The sequence below is a fragment of the Eulemur rufifrons genome, chromosome 1 (assembly GCF_041146395.1).
Source record: "Eulemur rufifrons isolate Redbay chromosome 1, OSU_ERuf_1, whole genome shotgun sequence".
Classification (NCBI taxonomy): Eukaryota; Metazoa; Chordata; class Mammalia; order Primates; family Lemuridae; genus Eulemur; species Eulemur rufifrons.
This window is the reverse complement of record NC_090983.1, coordinates 70,657,120-70,680,646: the sequence shown is the minus strand read 5'-3', so window position 1 is coordinate 70,680,646 and position 23,527 is coordinate 70,657,120. Positions and strand designations below refer to the sequence as shown.

The 23,527-nt window shown below is 37.3% G+C and overlaps 1 protein-coding gene, 1 non-coding gene and 2 pseudogenes across 2 annotated transcripts in view; 2 read left to right on the top strand and 2 right to left on the bottom strand.

The window, feature by feature from the left end:
- ARL6IP6 (ARF like GTPase 6 interacting protein 6) overlaps positions 1-4,533 on the top strand; it is a 30,865-nt gene extending 26,332 nt beyond the window's left edge. The window contains exon 4 of the mRNA XM_069457578.1: positions 4,035-4,533. Within this exon, the coding sequence (XP_069313679.1) occupies positions 4,035-4,128 (94 nt within the window). The 3' untranslated portion in view covers positions 4,129-4,533. The remainder of the gene's footprint in view (positions 1-4,034) is intronic.
- A 13,586-nt stretch (positions 4,534-18,119) lies between these two features.
- Positions 18,120-20,922, bottom strand: LOC138386253 (T-complex protein 1 subunit zeta-like; annotated as a pseudogene).
- LOC138386246 (Y-box-binding protein 1 pseudogene) lies at positions 18,791-19,947 on the top strand (annotated as a pseudogene).
- Positions 20,923-21,020: 98 nt separating the features above from the next.
- Positions 21,021-21,154, bottom strand: LOC138388047 (small nucleolar RNA SNORA22). The gene has a single exon (XR_011234057.1). It is a non-coding gene; the product is annotated as a small nucleolar RNA SNORA22 (small nucleolar RNA).
- Between the last annotated feature and the right edge of the window lie 2,373 nt (positions 21,155-23,527).

The window sequence follows — 23,527 nt, the reverse complement described above, 5'->3', positions numbered from 1 at the left end:
TGTGATGTTTGTTGTTTGTATTAGTTCCTTTTAAAATGTAAAATGTCCAACAAAATTAAAAAACCTACATTTAGTGTAATACTGTGGACTTGCTATAAAACTATGATAATCAGGACAATATGGTATTGGTTCAGGGATAGACAAATACACCAGAAGAACAGAAAGTAAGTTCAAAAACAGACCAACACATATATAGTTATGTGACTCCAATGGCACCAGAGCAATTCAATGAGGAAAAAAAGGTGGTGTTTTCAATAAATTGTGGAGCAATCAGATATTCATAAGAAATAAAATGAACCTTAGCCTCTACCTTACACAATATATAAAAACTAATTTTGAGATGAATTATAGACCTAAATATCAAAAGAAGAACAGTAAAAGCTCTTTCAGAAAAAGAATATCTTCATAACCTTGAAATAGTCAAAGATTTATTGAAAAAGCCATAAAAAGAAAGCACTAACCAGTTTTTTTTAATTGTTAAATTGGACTTTATTGAAATTAAGAACTTGTGTTTACCAAAAGATCTTATTAAGAGAGTGAAAAAGCAAGTTGTAAACTAGGAGAACATATTTACAATACATATTTCTAACCAAGGATTTTTATCTATATTATGTAAAGAACTCCATAAACCAATAAAAAACTGAGCAAAAGACTTGAACAGGAACTTCAAAAAAAGAAAATATCTGAATGTACAATAAGTACATTAGTCATCAGAAAAATAAATTTTAAACCCTCAACAACATACTCTGCAGATCCAACTGAAATGGTTAAAATTTAAAAGACTGATAATACCAAGTGTTGCTGATAACGTAGAGCAACTGAAACTCTCATACACTGCTGATGGAAATGTAAATTGGTAGAACTATTTTTGGGAAAATGTTTCATGCTTTCTACTAAAGCCAAATTTACATCTACCCTACAACTATAAAGTTCCATTCCTAGGATCTATCCAAGAGGAATGAGTGCCAATGCCCAGCACTCACCAAAGTCATGTATTGGAGCCCCAAACTGGAAACTACCCAAATGCCCATCAGTAGTAGAATGGGTAATAGATTTTTGTATATTTATATACTGCAATAAAAAAGAACAAACTAATGCTACATATAACGTGGATGAATCTCACAGACACAATATTGAGTGAAAGAAGCCAGACACAGAAAAATACACATGGTACAATGCCATGTAGATGCAGTTTCAAGATGCAGTTTTACAATGAATGATAATGCTGATAGTTTAATGTTATGATTAGGTTTCTGTTCACTAATCAATATATGTTTGAAGAATTTCTTTTTTTGAAGGGACAAAGTGTTTAGTGTACTTATTTTACCATGTAGTAGGTAATACAGCTAGGTAGATTAACCCTTAACAGCACGTGAGAAGCATCTTAAATTAGCCCTAGTTGAGTGCGGAAAGGTTGAGTGGAAAGAGTAAATAAACCAATCATGGTGATAGCCCTCAGCATTGCAATTACCTCAAGATTTGGGGGAAGTAAGTTGGGTATTTACAAGGGAGATTTTTGGAGTGCTGGAATGTTCTCTATCTTGATGTGGATGGTGGGTAGGTAAGGGTGTGTACCATGGTAAAGATTCATTGATGTGTATACAGATGTTAGACATTTGCATTTTACTGGTATGCTTTAATTAAAAAAGTAAGATGTATATATAGATACAGAATGGGTAAATAGATACTATATTTAGTCCTCATTTATTGAAGGTATTAAATTTATTAATTGAAGATAATATTTTCATTATATTTGAGTTAATTTAAAACAAGTCCTCTACCAGAGATAAGTGAAGGATTTTGACGAAGCAGAACCATGTTGCCTTTGGTCTTTATTAACTGAACTTCAGAGTTCACAAATTAGGGGCACAAGAAAGAAAACCTGCCAAGGGTTGTCTGTGTCTTACCCCAAAGAGGGCAGTCATAGTGAATATGTTGAAAAGAAGCTTTAAAGCAAGTGATTCTTCAAAGATTAAAGTCTTTTTCCTCACAGTAACACTTGCTACAGTGTTGCCAGTGGGAATATGGTGCATTTGAGATGGTACAAAGACTAAGAATGCCTGCTCTGGAGCATTTTTTCATTGCCTTTAAAATGCATTGCTTTGTCTGCTTATTAGTAAGAGTTGCTGAGCATTTGAGCATGTATATCTTGCTAAAATTCAGTTATATCATCATTGTAGTTACAAATTTAGTAAACTGGACTTTAGACATTTTTTCTATTTTTGTGGGATTGTGGGGGTCACAAACTAGTAAAATAAAACTACTCTGGAAACCTGTTCCGTGATTAACTTCATTTGGTGAATACAGTGATCCCTCAGTATCTATGAGGGATTGGTTCCAGGACCCCATGCCGGTACCAAAATCTAGGGATACTCAAGTCCCTTGTATAAAATGGCACAGTATTGGCATATATACTAACGCACATTCTCTTGTGTACTTTAGAGCATCTCTAGGTTATTTATAATACCTAATATAATATAAATGCTATGTTAATAGTTGTTATACTATATTGTTTAGGGAATAATGACAAGAAAAAAGTCTCTACATGTTAAGTTTAGATGCAGATTTTTTTTCCCTGAATATATACCATCTGTGGTTGGTTGAATCCATGGATGCAGAACCCGTGGATATGGATGATTGACTGTATTAACTTAAAAGTTTCTCAGATCATCACTTTGGTTTTTTTTTACAATGAATGATAATGCTGATAGTTTAATGTTATGATTAGGTTTCTGTTCACTAATCAATATATGTTTGAAGAATTTCTTTTTTTGAAGGGACAAAGTGTTTAGTGTACTTATTTTACCATGTAGTAGGTAATACAGCTAGGTAGATTAACCCTTAACAGCACGTGAGAAGCATCTTAAATTAGCCCTAGTCGAGTGCGGAAAGGTTGAGTGGAAAGAGTAAATAATAACTCCCATGGGCCAGAACAGGGGACCGTCAGGAATCATCAGGGTCTTATGTAGCTTCAGGTGAATGCAAAGGGGTTGTTCTTTGAAGAGTGTACCTTCTTCACTTTCTGTCACAGATCTTACGGAACTAGAGTCATTATTCTGAGATACTCTTCAAGTGTTAATTCAGATCTAAATACTTCCCTGGCTTTGGTCTCTTCTAGGAAAGGAGGAGAGGATATGAATTTGATGACCCTCTCAGTCCAGAGCCCTTATTGCTTTAGACTTTTGGCTTTTACTTCTCTCAATTCACCTTCTTCCTGTATGTCCTCAATTTGGATTGCTCCAGTGAGGAGAGTATTCTGTTCTGCTTTCCAGTGAATGCCAGTTGGACACTACCTTGTTTCCTTTTTAGTGTATGTCATTTTTATTAAGATAAACAGATAGTACTATTGCAATTCATTTAGTGGGAAGAATGTTAAGAAAGAAAAGGTAGTAAAATATGTAAAATTGTTGCAAGATTAAGGAAACACATGAGATGTATCTTTGCTGATTGCTAGGAACTCATTGAAAACCACTTCAATTAAGTAACCTATTAAGTTGAGAACTGAAATGTCTGAAAGACGTAATTTGATTTACCAGTCATATGGACATGTGCTCAAAGAAAGAGTTCCTTCATGTAACCTAAAAATGGTATAAACAGGACAAATGCTTGAAATAATGTGTGTTGTAAGTTAGATCTAAGTAAGAACAAGAGTACAGAGAAACACACTAATTAATTAAAGAACATGTTTGTAGTATAACAAGATGTAAATACCTTAGAATTAGGTAATGGCTACACATAGTGACAGTGAAACACAGTAAAGAAGTATAGGGATGAAACTCAGCTTTTTGCTCTGAGTAATGAAATTGAAAACAACTGTGTTTGTTAACCAGCACAGTTTTTGACAGAGAACTTAAGATCTATCCTCTATTGGTCCTACAGATGTCCCAATATTCTTTTTTAACTAGTATGTTAATATGTACACATTTAGGAAATATATTCCCAGGTCATAAGTACTTTCAATGAAAACTTTTGGTGTTACTGTTATATCAAGTTATGTTTTTCTTTTTTGATTTGTGTTTTTCCTTTTTCTCTAGGAAACTGACTGGACATTCTTTCCACATGGGATATAGCATGGCAATTTTGAATGGCATTGTAGCTGCCCTTACTGTAGCGTGGTGCCTCATGTAAACCCACGGTGAAGGAATATTGTTGGCAAAACTTAGTCATGATTGTTTTTTTTAATGACAAGAAAGAACATCATTGTCTACTCAGAAGATCGAGAAACCTGTTCATTATGTGGTTCAGATGCGTGTCATAATCATCCTCATTATGGAGAACCTTGTAAAGCATTGTTCTAGAGTCTAGACATTGGGAATACCTGAATATTAAGTTTTAAGTACTTTTTTAAAAGTGTAAGGTGTTTACCTCATCTTTTTACTTTTGTATGTGTAGTTCTTAAAAATTGTAGAAAACATTTTAATGGAAATCAAACTCAAAAACTTGAATACAGGACAATGCCTACCTTTCCATGTATGTGTTACATTTTTTGCTAAGATACTGATATTACTGTTTAATTGTGATACAAATATTTATACGTTAGGAAAGCAAATAATCCCTACTATGCCAACATTTTATAGCAGCTACTTTTAAATCAAAATATTTAGTTTTTGATATTAATAGAAGGTGCATTTATTTTTTTTATGGGGCATAATCTCTTATGCGTTTTTTTAAACATATTTTCCTACTATGTATTGAATTTGTATGTTTTTAAAATTATTACATCTAGACAACTGTAAATGTCATTTCTTAGTGGTGCAAACCTAATACCTGTCTTTAAGAAAAAGCAAAAAAGCACATTGACCTAAGTTTAAAATTGAATATTTTTAACAAAAAAATGACTGAAAACAGTAAATTACTTAAGTCCTTAAAATACTGAGAAATTTGAAACTGTTCACTTTATCTGTTTTCACAATTCCAAATATTTATCTTGGTGTATATATTGTTACTTCAACAGAACTTATTTTGTTTTTAATAAATATAAACTTGGAATTTTTGTATGTAGAAATGTTTGAACTAGTTTGTTCTTGATCTCAAAAATTTAGTTACCAAAGTAAAAAAGGTATTTTGATACTATATATAATAAAACTATGTGATATATATAAAACACTACATATAATTTATATAGTTTTATAATTTTCCTATTTAAATATTCTTCTATAATTGTGGTGTTTTTATTTTCGTAGTAATTAAGCCTTAATTGTTCCCCACCATTACTAAATACCTTAAGTGTTTAGAAAATCACCTCAATTATAAAAGGATGGACTATTTACAAAGCTGTTTTCCCTGGCCACAGAAAAACTTACATTAGAAAACCATTATATAATCAAACTGCTTATTCAGGCTAAGTGGGAAATGAATATGTGCAGTGTGTTCTCCTGAATGTTATTACTGAGTAAATGAGGTTTCTATAACATTTTTTTACTATTCAAAAATCTTCGGTTGGAAATGACTAATGCTGCTCCAATTTAAATTATTTGAAGTGTTTAGACTAGGGTGTAGGTGTGTGTGTATGTGTATGTATATGTATATGTCTAAATATCAATCCCATGCGGTAAGTATTCTCACCAGAGTGGTGGTTGCCATGAATCTATTTTCATTCCCTGCCTTCCTTCCTGCCCACCCCGTTTGACTCTAAAGGGCTCTTCCATTGCAAAGAAATGTACAAGTAACAAAATCAGTTTATCTCTTCTCCACTCCTCCAGGCCTTCACCCCCGAAACCCCACCAATTTGGATAGCTCCCTCCAGATTCCTTGTGTCTAATGACTAAAAAGGTTATTACAGTAGACTCTAGAGATACATGTGTGTATGTACAGTCACGTGCCATATAATATTTGTCACAGCAAATTGCATATATGATGGTGGTCCCATAAGATTACAATACCATATTTTTCTGTACTTTTTCTGTTTAGAGACACAGATACTTGCCACTGTGTTATGACTGCCTACAGTATTCAATACAGTAACATGCTGTACAAGTTTGCAGTCTAGGAGCAATAGGCTATACGGTGGGGAACCTGCGGCCTTAAGGCCACATGTGGCCTTCTAGGTCAAGTGTGGCCTTTTGACTGAATCTAAATTTTATAGAACAAATCCTTTTATTAAAAGGGGTGCAGCAGAGAAAGATGAAGCTTTTCTTGCCTCCTTTGCTGTTTAAAAAAGAACAATCTTGAAATCAGAAGGCTGCAGGTTCCCCACCCACAGGAGTAGGCTGTACCATCTAGGTTTGTGTAAGTACACTCTATGGTGTTCATATGACAATGAAATAGTCTAATGACACGTTTCTCAGAATGTATCCCTGTTGGTAAGCAACACATGACTATATATCTCTATTATTATAGATATTTTTAATAATATAGATACATGTAGAGATATATATCTGTAAGATATTTTTCTGGAGCCCCATTTCTTTTGGACTAGCACTCCCCCTTTTTGAAAAACTGCCCTTCTTTGTCTACTCTAACAGTCCAAATAGAAACCATCCATATGTAGAGCAATTGACCAAAAATAGTTACCCAACCCAAGCTGGGTTAATCCTAGTTCTCATTTCCTCTGGCTACAGTGACTGCACCAGGAATGACTGCAATCAGGCCAGTCTCTTCCCAGGATTTTTCAAACTGAAATTAAAGTGTGATGAATCTGGGAAGATACAGGCCCAGGAAATGCTGGCAGCCATAGTTTAGCCAAGCTCAGTGGAAAAGAGTAACACTGACATGGACACTGCTGATGGCATTCCTCTGGCCCCTTAAGCCCAGTGGCAATCCTGCCATTCTTGAAATTTGGTTACATGAACCAACAAAATTCTCTCTTTTGGCCTTTGCTATTCACATTGGCATTTGTCATTTACAACAAAATGAATCATGATGAGCTTACCTAGTAGCTGGAATCATCTCTATTATGAAACTGACTCAGATGATCTCATCTCTTTATATGTAGCTTACAACATTCCGTTCAATTACTTGTGAAGGATACGCAGGGTATAAGTGTGCATGTGGCTAATGATTAGTCTCTACTCTAAAAGAGTTTTTGAGTTAATTAAACTAGTTATTGTATTGTTGTTTCAAGAATTAAGTCCCCAAATTCGATTCTTCCTTGTTTAAGGGTTACCAGAATATTACTATAGTTATCAAGATGTGAGTCTATAGTTATATAAACTAATGAGTTTTAACTATAATACTGTTACTTAGTAACTTAGTGTTTGTTTCCTGACCTGTTAAATGGGAAAAATAATACTTAACAAAATGTTTAAACTACAATGAAAACACTGTATGTCAGAATTGGTAGGACCTAGATAAAACACTGTGTAAAAGTAATTTATGACTTCAAATCCATTCATCAGGACACAATGAAGATTGAAAACTTACAAGCTAAGAATGCAAATCAAAAGTTAGAAAAAGCAGCAGAGTAATGTCCCTACCCCCGACAAGAATGATTGGAAGTAGGAAAGATGAGGGTACAATCAATGGAGAACAATACCAACAAAAAAAAGGGACAATATCCGATACTAAAAGTATTTTCTTTGAAAAGATGTGATAAAGAGACTTCTGATAACTGGATTAAAAAAAGATTTTCTATATTTGTCTATTTTCCTATTTCTGCCCATTTTCTTGATTATGTCAGGGTCCTACATTGCAGTCAACAGAAAGCATCTGACTAAGGAAAAGGGAATTTATTGGAAGGCTATCCAGTGGGCCTCAGAGCTGGTGGGCAGGAACCAAGCAAGTGCCAGAGAGTCAAGGAGGAGGAAGAAAAGGGATAGTCTAATAGTGATGAGAATAGTATGGTCAGGATAGTGTAAATGAATCCTTCCTGTCATTTGTTCTTGTCCTTGCATGACCAGCTCAAGATTAGGCCATGTTCCTAGTTGTTTTGGCTTCTGTAATTGGCAGCATCTGGAATTCTCTTGGGATAGTTGAATGGATATCAAGCAACCAAAAAAGAGAAATAATCATTGTAGTTCACTCTTATCTGGTCCCTCTCCACACACATACCCTTCCTTTCACAATTAAACTTCCAACAGTGCTCGTGTATAACAATGCAGGCCTCATTTAGTACACCCAATGCTAAAGCCAGGACCTTCAATTTATGTTCATTCTAATTTTGTCACATCCCTTATTGATATTCTGCAAATTACACTAGTCATTTTAACACTTTTTAAAGAAGTATTAAAGGAAGAGATGGGAAATTTGTTAAAATACATGGTATATGTGAAAGCAAGAAAATACAGATATTAGTTATACTGTCTTATTTAAGCACTTGGTCATGAGACCTTCCCTTCTACACATGTGTTCTGGCCCAGCATGGTGGCACACGCCTGTAATCCTAGCACTCTGGGAGGCTGAGGCGAGAGTATTGCTTGAGGTCAGGAGTTCCAGACCAGCTTGAGCAAGAGCAAGACCTCGTCTCTACTAAAAATAGAAAAAAAATAGCCAGCCATGGTGGCACAGGCATGTAGTCCCAGCTACCAGGGAAGCTGAGGCAGGAGGGTTGCTTGAGCCCAGGAGTTTGAGGTTGCTGTGAGCTAGGCTGATACCACGGCACTCTACCTGTGTCGACAGAGGAAGACGCTGTCTCAGAAAACAAAACAAAACAAAACAAAAACATAAACATGTTCTATTTTATCTTTGCTTTGACTATTACCTTGGCCAGTTAGGTTTATTCCCTGATACAGAGACCGAAGCTTTACTTCTGACCCATCTAAGCTCTTCAGTTAGTTCATCTTTTGTCACCATATATAGTAGTACAAGAATAGAGAATTCTCACTTTTCCTTCTGTGTTCTTCCTTGCTGTCATTGTGTGACAGCATCTGTGTTATAAGGTTAAGGCACCCCAACTGCTCGCTTTGCATGCACAGAGAAGCCAAAACAACAACAAAAACACCCCAACTAACATGGTGACTCTTTTTTGCCTGATTATCCATGACATGAATCTAAAATTACCACATGGCAATTTGAACTTCCAGTTCTTTTGAATTAGTTTTTTTTTTTTTTTTAAAGCTCCTTCCTTAAGCAGTAAACCTTTAAAACAACAGAATCCAGAGTCAGAGGAACAGAAAGCAAAAGTTTCATGAGTGGGTCATTGGGGGTAATAGAGGCATGATGCAAATATCAAGCTCTTGGTTCTTCAACCCATGTAATATAGGCATGGAAGAAACAGCATCCAAAATCAGCTTTGGATAAAAACATACACTGCATCTAGAAAAACCCCAACTTTAAGTATTATCTCCCAGCTGGCTTCATACCTAAATCTTCAGTAGATTACTCCAGTGTTTGGAAATAGCCTCTGATAAGGTGCATGATAAGAGATAAGTTAGCAAAATGAGAATTGAGCACATTGTCTTACCTATTCTTTTGTGTAGTAACTTCCTTGACTAGAGCAATGTTGTTGTGGGAATCCATGATAATGAATAAATTATTCAGTAAATCGATAAATAGTGGTGCCGCCAGAGGCAAGGAAAGCAAATCTAAGACTATAATATGTCTGCCAGTGAGGACAAAACTGCTCAAGTGCTACCTCTGCTGATGCAATTAACTGGCTATCAGGTAACTGGCTGATCCTCCATGATATGATACAATAAGAAGGGCCCTTGACAGGCAGAGAACACAACAAGAGAGGGGAGAGGGAGAGAGGATGGTGGGATAGGGGTAGGGCAGCAAAGAGAAAAAGGCTGCAGTAGCCAAGAAAGCCTCCAAAAGTGCACTTCCATCCAAAGACTCCACCCTGCCATCCTGGCACTTTTTGTTCCCATTAAGCATTGGCTTGACAGAAGGAAACTAACATCTACAGGATAGCTTATTTTGTCTACCTGAGTATTCAGAACCTCTTACAGTGAGGGCTTTGTTGTGAGCATTCACATAGTTCAGAAATATTCTCACATTCTGGATCCATTTTAAGAGACGCATCTATATACCCCTTCCCAACCTATCTTAAATTGGCAGCAGTCCTTTTCCAAGCCCCTGACAATCCAGCTAAACTATAGTTCACTACTCCATGAATATGCATAATCCTTATTTCCTATCATATTTCTTCTAGCCAAGGAGACAACAACAGTATGAACTGCTTAAAGTTTACTCCTTAGGAGGACTTTCTTTTTCTGTCCTTTGCTGCCACCCATGAACAGCAAATCTACCACACCCCTGCCCCTGCCATATGCACACACACCTCATTTTTGGCTGGTAGTTACATTTACACAGAGCCACCTATAAATTAGGCTTGAGTTTTTTCCCAGCATCAGTTGATTATCCATACCAAACTTAGGCTAGGTTGTGGGCTGAACGAAGAAAGGCAGCATGATAGGAGAAAGCAGTGTGGGAATGTGATCACACACCTTACTCATGCCCTTAGAACTGGCTCAGGACACTTCTCTTAGATGATGGAATTCAAAGGGTGCCTCTGTGTCAGTGGTTCTCAACTAAGGGCAATTGTGCCTTCCAGGGGTAAAATTTAGCAATTGAGCTGAACATTTAGCAATGTTTGGGGATGTTTTTCATTGTCACAACTAGGGGATGCCACTGGCAGCTAGTTGATAGTCTGGGGATGCACAGGATAGCTCTCCATCAGAAAGAATAATCCAGTCCAAAATGTCAATAGTGTCAAAGTTGATCTATTAATATGTTCTTGACTAGGTGAATCAGATAACATCTAGTTCAGAACGGGCAACTGGGGTCACAGGATTACCTGGAGTTTCAAGATCAGGTGTTCATTTTCCAAAAGACCTCTTTATTTCTCAAAGGAAAAGAGTTATTAGCCTAAGAGGACTTGTCTCTCTGCCAGTGCCCTGTGGGCCTCTGCCTGGCAAGGTCTGCCAAAGACACTGATTTTTAACTACAATGGCCTTGTATATTATCAAAGTTCCCGCACATAATATTGCTTCTGGCCAAAGAATTCCATTCATAAAAAAAGTACAAAACATTTTCTTCTATCTCCATAGGCAGCCTGTTTTTGTACTCAAGGTAGAAATACTTTCATAAGATTACACAACAATGCTACTATTGGATTGGAAGCTGGGACCACAGTTGGCCATTTCAACTTCCTTATATCACTGAACAAACAGGCAAAATTGGTGTTATGGTATTGACTGACATGATTGATTGTCCATGCACCAAGAAGGAATCGAGTTTCTACAACATAATGGGAGCCAGAAGGAATATGGACAAAACCCCAAAGGTCTGAGTTACTTCCTTGTTAGACTGTCATATTTAGTTAGTGGAATATTACAACAACCTTACACTGGTAGAGGATTGAATCCCTCAGGAATGAGGTTTTGATCACTTTACTGGATTAAAAAACCTTATACTTGTTAGAGTTCTGGCTGAAAGTCAAGGGATCATTCATGGAATAGATATTGGACAAAATAAGTCAAACACTAGCCTAGAGTCATCTTCACCAGTTTCAAAAACAAAAAAGAACTATAACCTCTGCTCACTTCTTTTCCCCCTGTGGCATGTGTGTTCCTTTTTATTTATTTTTTTCTCCATTTCTCCCATCATTGTATGTAGGATTTTTGGCATTGCCTAACTTGATGTAGTGCATAGTTTATAGACTATTGTGATGGGATTACTATAGAGCTGGGAAGCAATGGACAGTTCCTGAAATCCTGGATATAGCAGTGGATGAAGTAACCTATGAGGCTTTTGATTGTCTTCCTGTGAGGAAGGGGTTAATTGAACAAGAAAATGGTTGCACTATGTAAGGTGGGAGAATTTTTTTGGAAAAAGTGTTATCATGGGAAGTAGTGGGTTTATGTGTATTGGACAGGCAAACAAGTGGAGTCTCTAGTGAGCATTTTGTCATTTTTTGACTGCTCAACTCCAAAACCCATTTCTATTTTGGGATAATTCCTTGTTATATGAGTGTGAGAGGCAAGGATTCATGGTACATTAAAGAAGGCTAAAGATTAGATTTTCTTTCTCCCAGCTCAGTTGCTAGTATATGTAACCTTGGTGCCGCCAATTTAATGCTTCTACCTAAGTCTGAATTGTGAATGAATGGCACAATAACTGAAATAAAGTTGAGAATTCATTCATAGTTGTGCCATTCAGTGGTAGTGGGAATGGTTTCTAGCAGTCTTCAACAGTTGTTGGACCAGAATCCTAACCAGACTATTTTGAAGTATGATCTTAGCTGTAATCTCTGCTACCAAGCTTTCCTTAGTTTCTTTCATTTTATGATCCTGTTTCTCTGCCCTTTCCTTCATTTCTGTGGGCTACTCCCAAACCTTACAACAAAATTATTTTCTTCTTAAGCTAGCCAAAGTTAGATTACAATATTTAATCAAACATTCATTATATCTCAACTCTTTACCACTACTTGTCCACAGAGCTCCATGAAAAAACTTTGTTCCACCATGATTTCTGCCATCTGGACTCATTTCTTATACTACTAATTGAAAAAGTTTTAATATGCTATCTGACCTTATTATCTTACAATGACTTGTCTTTCTAAACAATCTTTTAGATTCCTTTTGTGTATACAATACCTAGGCTGAGTCTAATACACAGCAGGTGCTCAGTAATTCTTTATAATGTTTCTTGAACACCTAATCTGTACATAGAATTATAAAGTCATATAGGGAAAAATAAAAAAATAATTTGGAAGAAATTATTTCATGTCTTGTGCATCTCATAAGTATACAAATAGACAATCATACTACAAACACATAGGCAAGTATTCCCTATACTAGTACAAATATCTGTTTATACCATACTAAATTTTTTTTAAAAATATAAAAAAGGTAAAAATAGTAAGTATGGTTGTTAAAATGAAACATAATTTTTGGATTTCCTTTATATCTGACCACTTACAGTGCCATTGGACCGAGCAGATAAGTGGTATGATTAAGGGACAGAGAATGTAATTTATTCATATTTTTATAAATTAATATATCAAAATGAGCCTCCACAGTGAAGTACTTTTAAATATTGAGTCACTGGGATAAAGACCTAAATTATAAAAAATTATAGGTCACTTCTCTGTGTAAAGAAGTATCCAGCAATATGCTTAGAATGATAATTTCATTTATAAGCTGAAAACGTTGTGCACAACAAAATGTTCAAATTTACAGATGACACTAAGTCTCCTAAATATTGCAATTTAGAAAAACTTTACAAGAATACCCCAGAAAGTCATATACCAGTGTGCAGAAAAATGACGGATATTTGACAGTAGTCAAAACCTGGTAATATTATGAGGAAAAAAATCCAAAATGTATACATAAGGGACCATCAGGAAAAGCATTAGAAACAAATTGAAATACATACTTTGAACTAATGTTCTGGCCTCTACTATTTAAGAAAAAGAAACATTTCAAATCCCTGCTGAAGATATGTACTAAAATTGAACACAGAAATTCTCTGTTTAAAAAGTTTAAGCTTGAGAGTATAGTCATCCCAGCACTTTGGGAAGCTGAGGTGAGAGCATCACTTGAGGCCAGGAGTTCAAGACCAGCTTGGGCAAAATAGAAAGATCCCATCTCCACAAAAAATAAAAGAATTAGCCAGACATAGTGGTGCACCTGTAATTCCAGCTACTTGGGAGGCTGAGGCAAGAGGATCTCTTGAGCCCTGGAGTCTGAGGTTGCAGTGAGCTATGATCACATCACTGTACTCCAGCCTGGGCAACAGAGTGAGACCTTGTCTCAAAAATAGAACTAAACTAACAAAAGAGAGTATAGTCATCCTTATCCACAGGGGATTGGTTTCAGGACCCCCACAGATAACAAAATTCATGGATGCTCGAGTTTCTTATATAAAATGGCATATTTGCATATAACCTACACACATCTTCAGTATACTTTAAATCATCTCTAGATAACTTATAATACCTAATACAATGTAAATACTATGAAAATAGTTGTTACATTATATTTTGTTTTTATTTGTATTATTTTTTATTGGTGTATTATTACTTTTATTGTTTTTCCCCCCAAATACGTTCCATCCATGGTTGGTTGAATTCAAGGGTTCTGGAGGGCTGACTATATGTATCTGTGGTGGGGGGGGGATAGTCACTTGTGGTTTATTAAATCATAAAGGAAATGAATAGAATTAAAATAGGCTTGTGCAAATTCCCAAAATGTAAGAATAATAAAGGATCCTTAGAACGCATAGTGGTAGTTTTAGAAGAAAAAAATTCCTCAGCGCTCTTCAAACTTAAGAAATAGTATTTCTACCTAGAGGTAGAATGGGCTGAAAGTCTAGATAGCTTCCATAAAGGTTTATAGAACCATGAATGATAAATGCTGCAGCGTTTGAAGATGGAATGCTTTAGAGAAATAATTAATCTTAGGGGCAAAAAGTTCTGGAAAGTAATGAAGAGTTGTTTTATGTTAGCTCCATGAAGAGTACTGAAATGGATGAGCTATTGGTTTCTGACATTTACCCTAGCAGCCTTTTCTTTCCAACATAACACTGTTTCCTCATCATCTCTTCCAGCACCATCCCCTATCCCAGGTCTTCCCTGGGATTTTCGATTCCCAGAAATCCACTTTGTTTTACACTGGCTTGTATGGAATTACCTGTGGAGATGGGCCTATCCTGGGCTCACTGAGCTCATATTTTCCTTCTCTTTAGAGAAGACTGCAAGACCACCCACTCGGTGGCTTTGGATCAGCTCCAGAATGGACCTGGACATTCAGTTCACTATATTTAATAAGACAGGGAAAACATGAATTCCGAAGAGAAGTTCAAAATCAAAAACAAAATCCTGACTCCCCCAAAACACTTGCAGGTGTTAGCTTTGCTGCTGAAATTTTAGCCTTTTAAAAAAAATGTCCATCTTAAAATCTGTGAGCACAATTTTATATTTCAAAAAGTATTTTACATATCTATTATGTCTATATTTTAGCTAGGTACCAAGAAAGTAATTACTACTTATAGACAAATTATAATCAATTGTGATTCTTAGTTATGTACACATCTGCCTAAGGTGAAAGTATCCTGAATCTAAAAATGTAATGACAGTATAATTTTCCATTTTGCATTAAATACAGCTAAATTTCCATTTTGCATTAAATACTGTTGGATGTTATAAATTTCTATTGATGTAAAATATAAAGTGCATGACATTTATTCTACATCAGTTTTTATATAAAATTGTACTTTCAGATTGAGCACATTTCCATTTGTATTCAGGTTCAGAGAAACAAAGTGGGAGTCATACTTAAGCATCATGTAGGCATCCAATAAGAATATAATTTTATATAACTGATAGAATAAATTATTTTAAAGTATTTTAATGTTTAAAAACATAGCATGTTTTAATGTTTAATGTTTAAAAGGACCTACTAGAGTGAATCTCAGAAAAGTTTTCTTAAGACTCTTTCCTGATAAACAAATTTTTATACTGAGTCTCATGGCAGGTATGTAAGTCTATAGAGACAAACAAAAAGAATCATGGAAGTGTATTTTGTAAATCAAAATCATTAACAGGTCCTATTAAGAAGCAATACGAAGCACAAAAAAATTTCCACACGCCAGAGATATCCTTTACAGCATGTAATTTGTTGTAGTAGAAAATAATGAAAGTGAACTAAAAGACCAATAACACATGGCACAGAAACACAATGGAATAATGCACCATTTTAAAAAGTGATGACTGTCAAAAGGAGTAACCTAGGAAATGTTATAACATTAAATAAAAAATCAGGATGCAGAATTGTATGAAGCTGAATTTCAACTATATAAAATAACTGAACAGAAAGAAGATGTAAAGAACATTCATTGAAGTAGACATTTTTTCTGGACAGTTAAATTACAGGTGATGTTACTTTTCTTCTTTACAGATGTCTACATTTTCTAAATTTGCCATAAATATATATTTCCTAAATAGAAAAATTATAATATCTAAAAAAATAAGAACAGTAATTAGCTATAAGGCTTAAGATATTGTGTATGAAATTCTCAAGTACATACTGTTTCCTTAGAAAATATAAGAGACACGGTGGCTTCCCTATCTAGCAATCAGTTGCTTTTTTATTATTGTCAGAAGAAAGTAACAAAAATTCATCCCTGCATGCTGCATAGAATCAAATTCTGTAGCTCTGCTTATCCGCGTGTTCAGGGATGTTCATTGAAGAATTGTTTTAATAGCAAACAGCAGGAAACAAATGATCACAACAGAAGATTGATTAAATATATTTTGTTCATCCATACAATGGAATACTAGGCAGTCATTAAAAAGAATGAAGTAGATCTGTAGGCATTTAAAATGAAGATATTCATGATATAGCTGTAAGTGAGAGCTAAATTGCTAAACAGAAAGTATTGTATAATCCTGTCTTTCAGAATAAAATCAGAAATTCTGATATTTTATATAGATGGCTCTGATACAATACTCTTTTAAGGGGATAACAGGTGACATATGACTGAATCTCTGATCTAAAAATTAGGAAAACACTAAAGTATCCAAGTGTTTTTAGGATTTTAATGTTTAAAAACAGCATTGTCCAGATGTTTTTACCTGTAGTATTGGAAGACACCAGTAATTTATTAAAAATAATAAAGTTATCTGTCAAGACTCTTGGGATTCAGATAAAAGAAATGCACTTGAGCTAGTTTATTATATTAGATGCTGTGGAATCTCAGAAACAAAGGCTGACATGCAAAAAGCCTCTGGAATAATCTCCCTGATCAAAGTGTTTTTGTATGCCTGAGGTCTTGGACCATGCTGTACAGTTTGACAAGATAAGTTCATCCTAAGGTTGTGACTTATGGTGAATACCTACCTGTTTTTGCTATGGGGTGGGAGGGGTTTGAGCCTATGTGACTGACCCCCAATAAAAATCCTGGACCTCAAGGCTCAGGTGAGCTTCCCTGGTTGACAAGACTTCATACATGTTGTCACACATCATTGCTGGAAAAACTAAGCACATCCTCATGCAACTCTGCTGGGAAAGAACACCTGGGAGCTTGCATCTGACTTCTCCTGTAATTCACCTCTTGTGCCTGTTCCCTTTATTGATTCTGATCTATGTCCTTTCACTGTAATAAGCTGTAACAGTGAGTCCTTCTAACAAATCATCAAGCTTGAGGGTGGTCTTGGGGACCTGACACAGGAAGGAACTGACCATTTGTCAAAAATGCAGTTACTCTCTTCTTCCTGGGACCTACGTACGTGTTAAGCCATCCTTCCCCCAGACGACAAGTTATGCTTGACCCATACACACCTGCCCACAGGTCCTTAATTAGAAGGGTGCTAGTGCTGGAAGGTGATTTAATGTAACCTTCACAATCTATAAATGAGTAAATTAAGGCTGAGAAGTTCTTTTCAATGATCTCTATGCATCTGGATGTCAACCCATATTCAGTTAAGTTGATTCTTCCGTTGTGTTCTTACTACAGGAGCCTAGAATGATTCTCTGGCTGTGTAATTGTGTAAGGACAGTTTAACTTGCAGCTATTCTGTGGTAGCTCTGTGCTTATATCTTGGGCTGCCTGGAGCCATGGTACTGACCCTTGATCAGCATGGGAGTGGAATATGCTAGCTAGTGATTTCTAATGTAATGTGCACTTTGAAATCCAAAACTCCCCTGGAAGTATCCTGTACCAGCTTCTCCATGTTGTTTATTGAAAATATATAGATTGATGGTTTTGATTTTTAGACTTGATCACACAGGCTTGTTTTTGCTATGTGATCAGTGCGGTATAAAAGACCCTTCGGTAAACTTATGCCTTCTGTATATTAGTTTTCTTAAGGCTGCTGTAACAAATTACCACAAACTCGATGACTTAAAACAACAGAAATTTATTCTAACAGAGTTCTGGAGGCCAGAAGCTCAAAATCAAGGTCCCAGCAGGGCCATACTTCCTCCAAAGGTTCAAGGGGAGAATTCTTTTTGTTTGTTTTTGTTTTGTTTGTTTTTCAAGGAATAGTTAATAAAAAAGATAGATAACATATGCTTATCTAACATGTAATTTTATGTCACTGCAGCTAAAGCAAAACATCCTGTTCGCTGGGTAAAAAGGACCTGCTTTTATGTGTGTGTACTTCTGTGCAATTTAAAAAATACTGTAATTATAATTTCAGAACTTCAGAATTTCAATAGGTGCCAGTGTTCTCTCCTTTTTTACATATGAGAAAAGAAAACCACTTGAAGCTTGGACGAAAATTCCACAGCTATCTTCCTCAGGATCACTTTGTAGAGTCTTGAAGATTCAGATACAAGGGAAGCTTCAATTCAACCTTTTAGAAAAGACATTCCAGCTCATGTGATCTCAGCAACCAAGAGAATGTTGGTGGCAATCATGGTGCAGGAGTGAAGAAGCTGTTTCTTTACACAATAGTTATCCCATATGCCTACTTCTGCTGCCACCATTGGCTCACCTGTGTTCAAGTCCACACCCCCAAGTTGACTTGATTCTGAATGTTCAGCCTGAATTTTAACTAACGTTTCCTGAAGGTTAGAACCAAAGTTCTGAGCATGAACCTTGAGAATAACGAGCAATGCATCAGCAAACACTTGGACTCTAAGTTGGGCCCTGCCCTCTACACTGGGCTTATATTTAATCAGGGCTTCTGCCATTGCCACTTACACTGCACCAGCACCTGGAACCACACAGCCATCGTCAATAGCATTTTTGTCAGCCCTCAAGCCATCTCTCCCTGCATCTTTGATTGAGTGAGTGTTTGCTTATGTGGGTCTTTGACCAATAATGTGACAAAGCAAGGATTGTTACATTTGTCAATAAAGGGGAACTTCTCTTCTCCCAGTGTATACTCATAGACAAGTCTCGTGTGTCCCAGTCAAGATTTAGGTCATCAGAGTTCGATCGGTAGCGGGAGCGGAGAGCGGACCCCAGAGAGCCCTGTGCAGCCCCACCGCCGCCGCCGGCCTAGTTACCATCACATATCGGGAGGAGCCGCAGCTGCCGCAGCCGGCCCCAGTCACCACCACCGCAACCATGAGCAGCGAGGACGAGACCCAGCAGCCGCCCGCCGCCCCCCCCCCCCCCCGCCGCCCCCGCCCTCAGCGCTGCCGACCCCAAGCCCGGCACCACGGGCAGCGGCGCAGGGAGCGGTGGCCCGGGCGGCCTCACATCGGCGGCGCCTGCCGGCGGGGACAAGAAGGTCATCGCAACGAAGGTTTTGGGGACAGTAAAATGGTTCAATGTAAGAAACGGATATGGTTTCATCAACAGGAATGACACCAAAGAAGATGTATTTGTACACCAGACTGCCATAAAGAAGAATAACCCCAGGAAGTACCTTCGCAGTGTAGGAGATGGAGAAACTGTGGAGTTTGATGTTGTTGAAGGAGAAAAGGGTGCGGAGGCAGCAAATGTTACAGGCCCTGGTGGAATTCCAGTTCAAGGCAGTAAATATGCAGCAGACCGTAACCATTATAGACGCTATCCACGTCGCAGGGGTCCTCCACGCAATTACCAGCAGAGTTACCAGAATAGTGAGAGTGGGGAAAAGAATGAGGGATCGGAGAGTGCTCCTGAAGGCCAGGCCCAACAACGCCGGCCCTACCGCAGGCGAAGGTTCCCACCTTACTACATGCGGAGACCGTATGGGCGTCGACCACAGTATTCCAACCCTCCTGTGCAGGGAGAAGCGATGGAGGGTGCTGACAACCAGGGTGCAGGAGAACAAGGTAGACCACCAGTAAGACAGAATATGTATCGGGGTTATAGACCACGATTCCGCAGGGGCCCTCCTCGCCAAAGACAGCCCAGAGAGGACGGCAATGAAGAGGATAAAGAGAATCAAGGAGATGAGACCCAAGGTCAGCAGCCGCCTCAACGTCGGTACCGCCGTAACTTCAATTACCGACGCAGACGCCCAGAAAACCCTAAACCACAAGACGGCAAAGACACAAAAGCAGCCGATCCACCAGCTGAGAATTCGTCCGCTCCCGAGGCTGAGCAGGGCGGGGCTGAGTAAATGCCGGCTTACCATCTCCACCATCGTCCGGTTTAGTCATCCAACAAGAAGAAATGAATATGAAATTCCAGCAATAAGAAATGAACAAGATTGGAGCTGAAGACCTTAAGTGCTTGCTTTTTGCCCGTTGACCAGATAACTAGAACTATCTGCATTATCTATGCAGCATGGGGTTTTTATTATTTTTACCTAAAGATGTCTTTTTTGGTAATAACAAACGTGTTTTTTAAAAAAGCCTGGTTTTTCTCAATGCGCCTTTAAAGGTTTTTAAATTGTTTCATATCTGGTCAAGTTGAGATTTTTAAGAACTTCATTTTTAATTTGTAATAAAAGTTTACAACTTGATTTTTTCAAAAAAGTCAACAAACTGCAAGCACCTGTTAATAAAGGTCTTAAATAATTAAAAAAAAAAAAAAAAAAAAAAAAGATTTAGGTCATCAAAAGAATGTAGAGCTACCCCACCACAAGCAGAGTCAGCCTCTCCATGTTTCTCCTTTTAGCTCTGTGCAGAGCTACTTTGCCTCTTTTTGCAAGAGCATCTAAGGGAAAGGAGTCAATTCCCTTTTGATTAATAACAACAAATCCTTTACCCAAATCACCACAGACTTTCTTTTTCAGTTCTATTATTTTTTAACTCTATCTTCAATGAATTTTCTTTTAGCTTTTACTAGTTTTTCTCTGTCTTCTTCACTCTTGTAAAAAAAAAAAAAAGCCAGAATTCACTTCTGTTTTTTCATATTCGAATGACACATTGCATGTGAGGATGTACGCATCTTCTACTCTTTTCTTCATATCAGGATAATGGGCTCCATAATTCAAAACAAGCGCTCTGATTAAGCTGTATCAGTTTCAGATTTATGTTTTCTCTCCATTGACCTCCATGAAGAGGTCAGTAGGTTCACCTTGTTTTGTAATGGCCAAAAATTTGTAGTCCACTACAGCCTCTGTTAAGACATCTGCAATTCAGCATGAACTTTAGTACGAAGAGATGTTCTGGCCACATCTGTAAGTGTTTCCCTGTCCATCTCTCTGCTTATTTTGACTGGTTCCAAAAAGTAAAGGGCCTTTTCCTTTGCAGCTTCAAATCCTTCAGTGATTATTCTGGGATGAAGACCCTTTTAATACAGTCAAGGTAACGTAATGTGCTGGCTTTCTGAATACATCTAAAAGGATAAATACTCCTTTCAATGCAGCGGAAAAGAACGGTCATTGCTCCAGCACAGTGTCAAAGCCAAGGGAACTACAAAGCTCCCTTGGGTGTTCACTGTACAATCGTGGGGAGAATTCGTCCTTGTCTCCTCCAGCTTCTGGTGGCTTCTGGCATTCCTTGGACTGTAGATGCATTGTTCCAATCTCTGCCTCTGTCATCACATCATATTCTCCTCTGTGTGTCCTTTTCTGTCTCTTGTACAAATATTCTCATTGAATTTAGAGACCAGCCTAATCCAATATTATCTCATATTAATCCTTATTTTGTTACATATGCAAAAACCCTCCTTCTAAATAAGATCACATTTGAGGTTCTGAGTTTTGGGGGGCAGTATATTCAACCCACTACACTCAGCTTCCCTGAGACTGAGATTTCTTGCCCACGTTTTGGTGGTTTGCATCCCGAAGATGAAGCACATCCCTGTGATTGAGAGGATCTTTAACCACACCTGGATGTTCTGATGTTCCTAATGTTTTCCTTTGCTTTCTTGCTCCTGCTACCATGCATGCTCTGTTTGCCTGTTATAAATATTTTATGAGTTTACCTTGTTAGAGTCCCACGAGTCCTTTCAATTTTTCTACCCAGTATAAATTGTTGCAGTTTTATTTTTAATTACTCTTGATTTTTTTATTTTCTAATGAAGTAGTCTTTATTTTGAATCTTTCGTGTTTTGGTAGAAAAAGCATTTGGTTGTAGATTGTGAAACCTATTGCTAATCCTAGTCTACAACACAGAAAGCATGTGATATTCAGCAAATCATTTGAACTTCAGGTTTCTGAGCTAAAAAGTAGTTTATATGAGCCTAAATGATTTTTGACATCCCATCCTGGTTCAGTCTGGGTACCCTGAGAGCAGATGCCAAGACAGAATTAGAAATGCAAGAACTTTATTGGAGGGAAATGCGTGTGAAAGTTAAAGAGGTGAAGGAGCTGAAGTAAACAGAAAGCGCTGCAGTCTGACCCATGTGAACGAGGAGGGGAAAGGAATTAGAATTCATTAGTAAAAACCTCAGACTTTAGCACAGCTTTGACAAAGTCTCAGCAACAAAGATTGGAGAGACTCAGAACAAAGACTGCTCATTAGAAGAGTCCTGCATTGGGCAGCAATGGCCTGGCTTAAAACCCCTGATGTATAATAATTAGCTAGGAGCAGCCCAGGAAGAGTGTGGCCTCAGCGTGAACACTGAAGAATCCCAAAGTTAGCTGGTGGGAATCAGCTAACTACACATCTCACAGAAGGTTCTATCCTGAAGGAAATACTGAATGGCATACCTCTAGGACCGCTACAGTTCCAAGATCTGAAATTCTGAGATTATGATGATTTCTCTTTTTCATCAAAGAGAGAGAGGGAGAGAGGGAGAATTGTCCTCAATTTCAATCTGTCTCACTCTCAATTTGAACATCATAGGCCAGATTTGCTAGGAAATTGTATTGTGAGTGTCCCTGCTTGCTTCAACCTGAACCTTCCCATGTGATGTAGATTTATTTTTCTTCTCTCTCATACTCCTATCCTGTCACTTTGAAACTCCATCCAACACTTTCCTTCCTTTTCTTCTACTAGCGATATGGTAGATAACCCTGTGAAGCTTAGCAGCACAATTGCATCTTCTGTTTTTATAAAGGAGTGCGTCTCAACCTTGGCTGTACATTAGAATCATCTGGGGAGCTTAAAAAATGTCCAATGCCCAGGACATACCCTAGACCAAGTAAATCAGAATCCCTGGGGGTAGGACCAGGCATAAATACGTTTTAAGGCTGTTCAGGTGATCCAATGGGCAGGGCAAGGTTAGAAGCTCTGCTGCAGAGGCTCATAGCCCAGGGGAAAGACAATGCACAGGCTACATTAATAGAAACACCCTGGCATCAATATATCATTTTTTTTTTCTTTTAAAGGGACATGTAACTATTTCTCTTGCTTGCTTTGTGAATTAGAAATAGGGGACAATAATTTTATTCAATAAGGGCAATACAAAGTTCTTACAAACTATCTCCCACTGTTTGTCATTTCGGAGTGTGCCATGCAACATATTCATAACTCAATTCTTTTTTTCTGACCCATTAAATTATTATTTTTTGTGTTTAAGGGGAGTTATTTTTCAATAATAATTAAGTTTTTTAAATCTTTTTGAGACAATTGATTTCTATAATGCTTTTATGTGATTGGAGTGGTAGTCCTAGTGGGAGAGCTGAATTAAAGTAGTTTTTCAAGCAATGTTGGACAGTTTTGGATGGGACTTGTTTGTTCAGTTTTATGCTGTCCAGCATAAGATCGCTGCTGTCAGAAAAGACACACTCATATTCATTGATTTTTCATTCAGTAAACAGGTATTTATTGTGAGCCTACGATTTAGTGGGCACTGTGCTTGGGATTAGTTGTGCAAAGATGAGTAAAAGAGGTTGGGTCTACCGATGTGGAGATGGTTAATGAATTTAGGG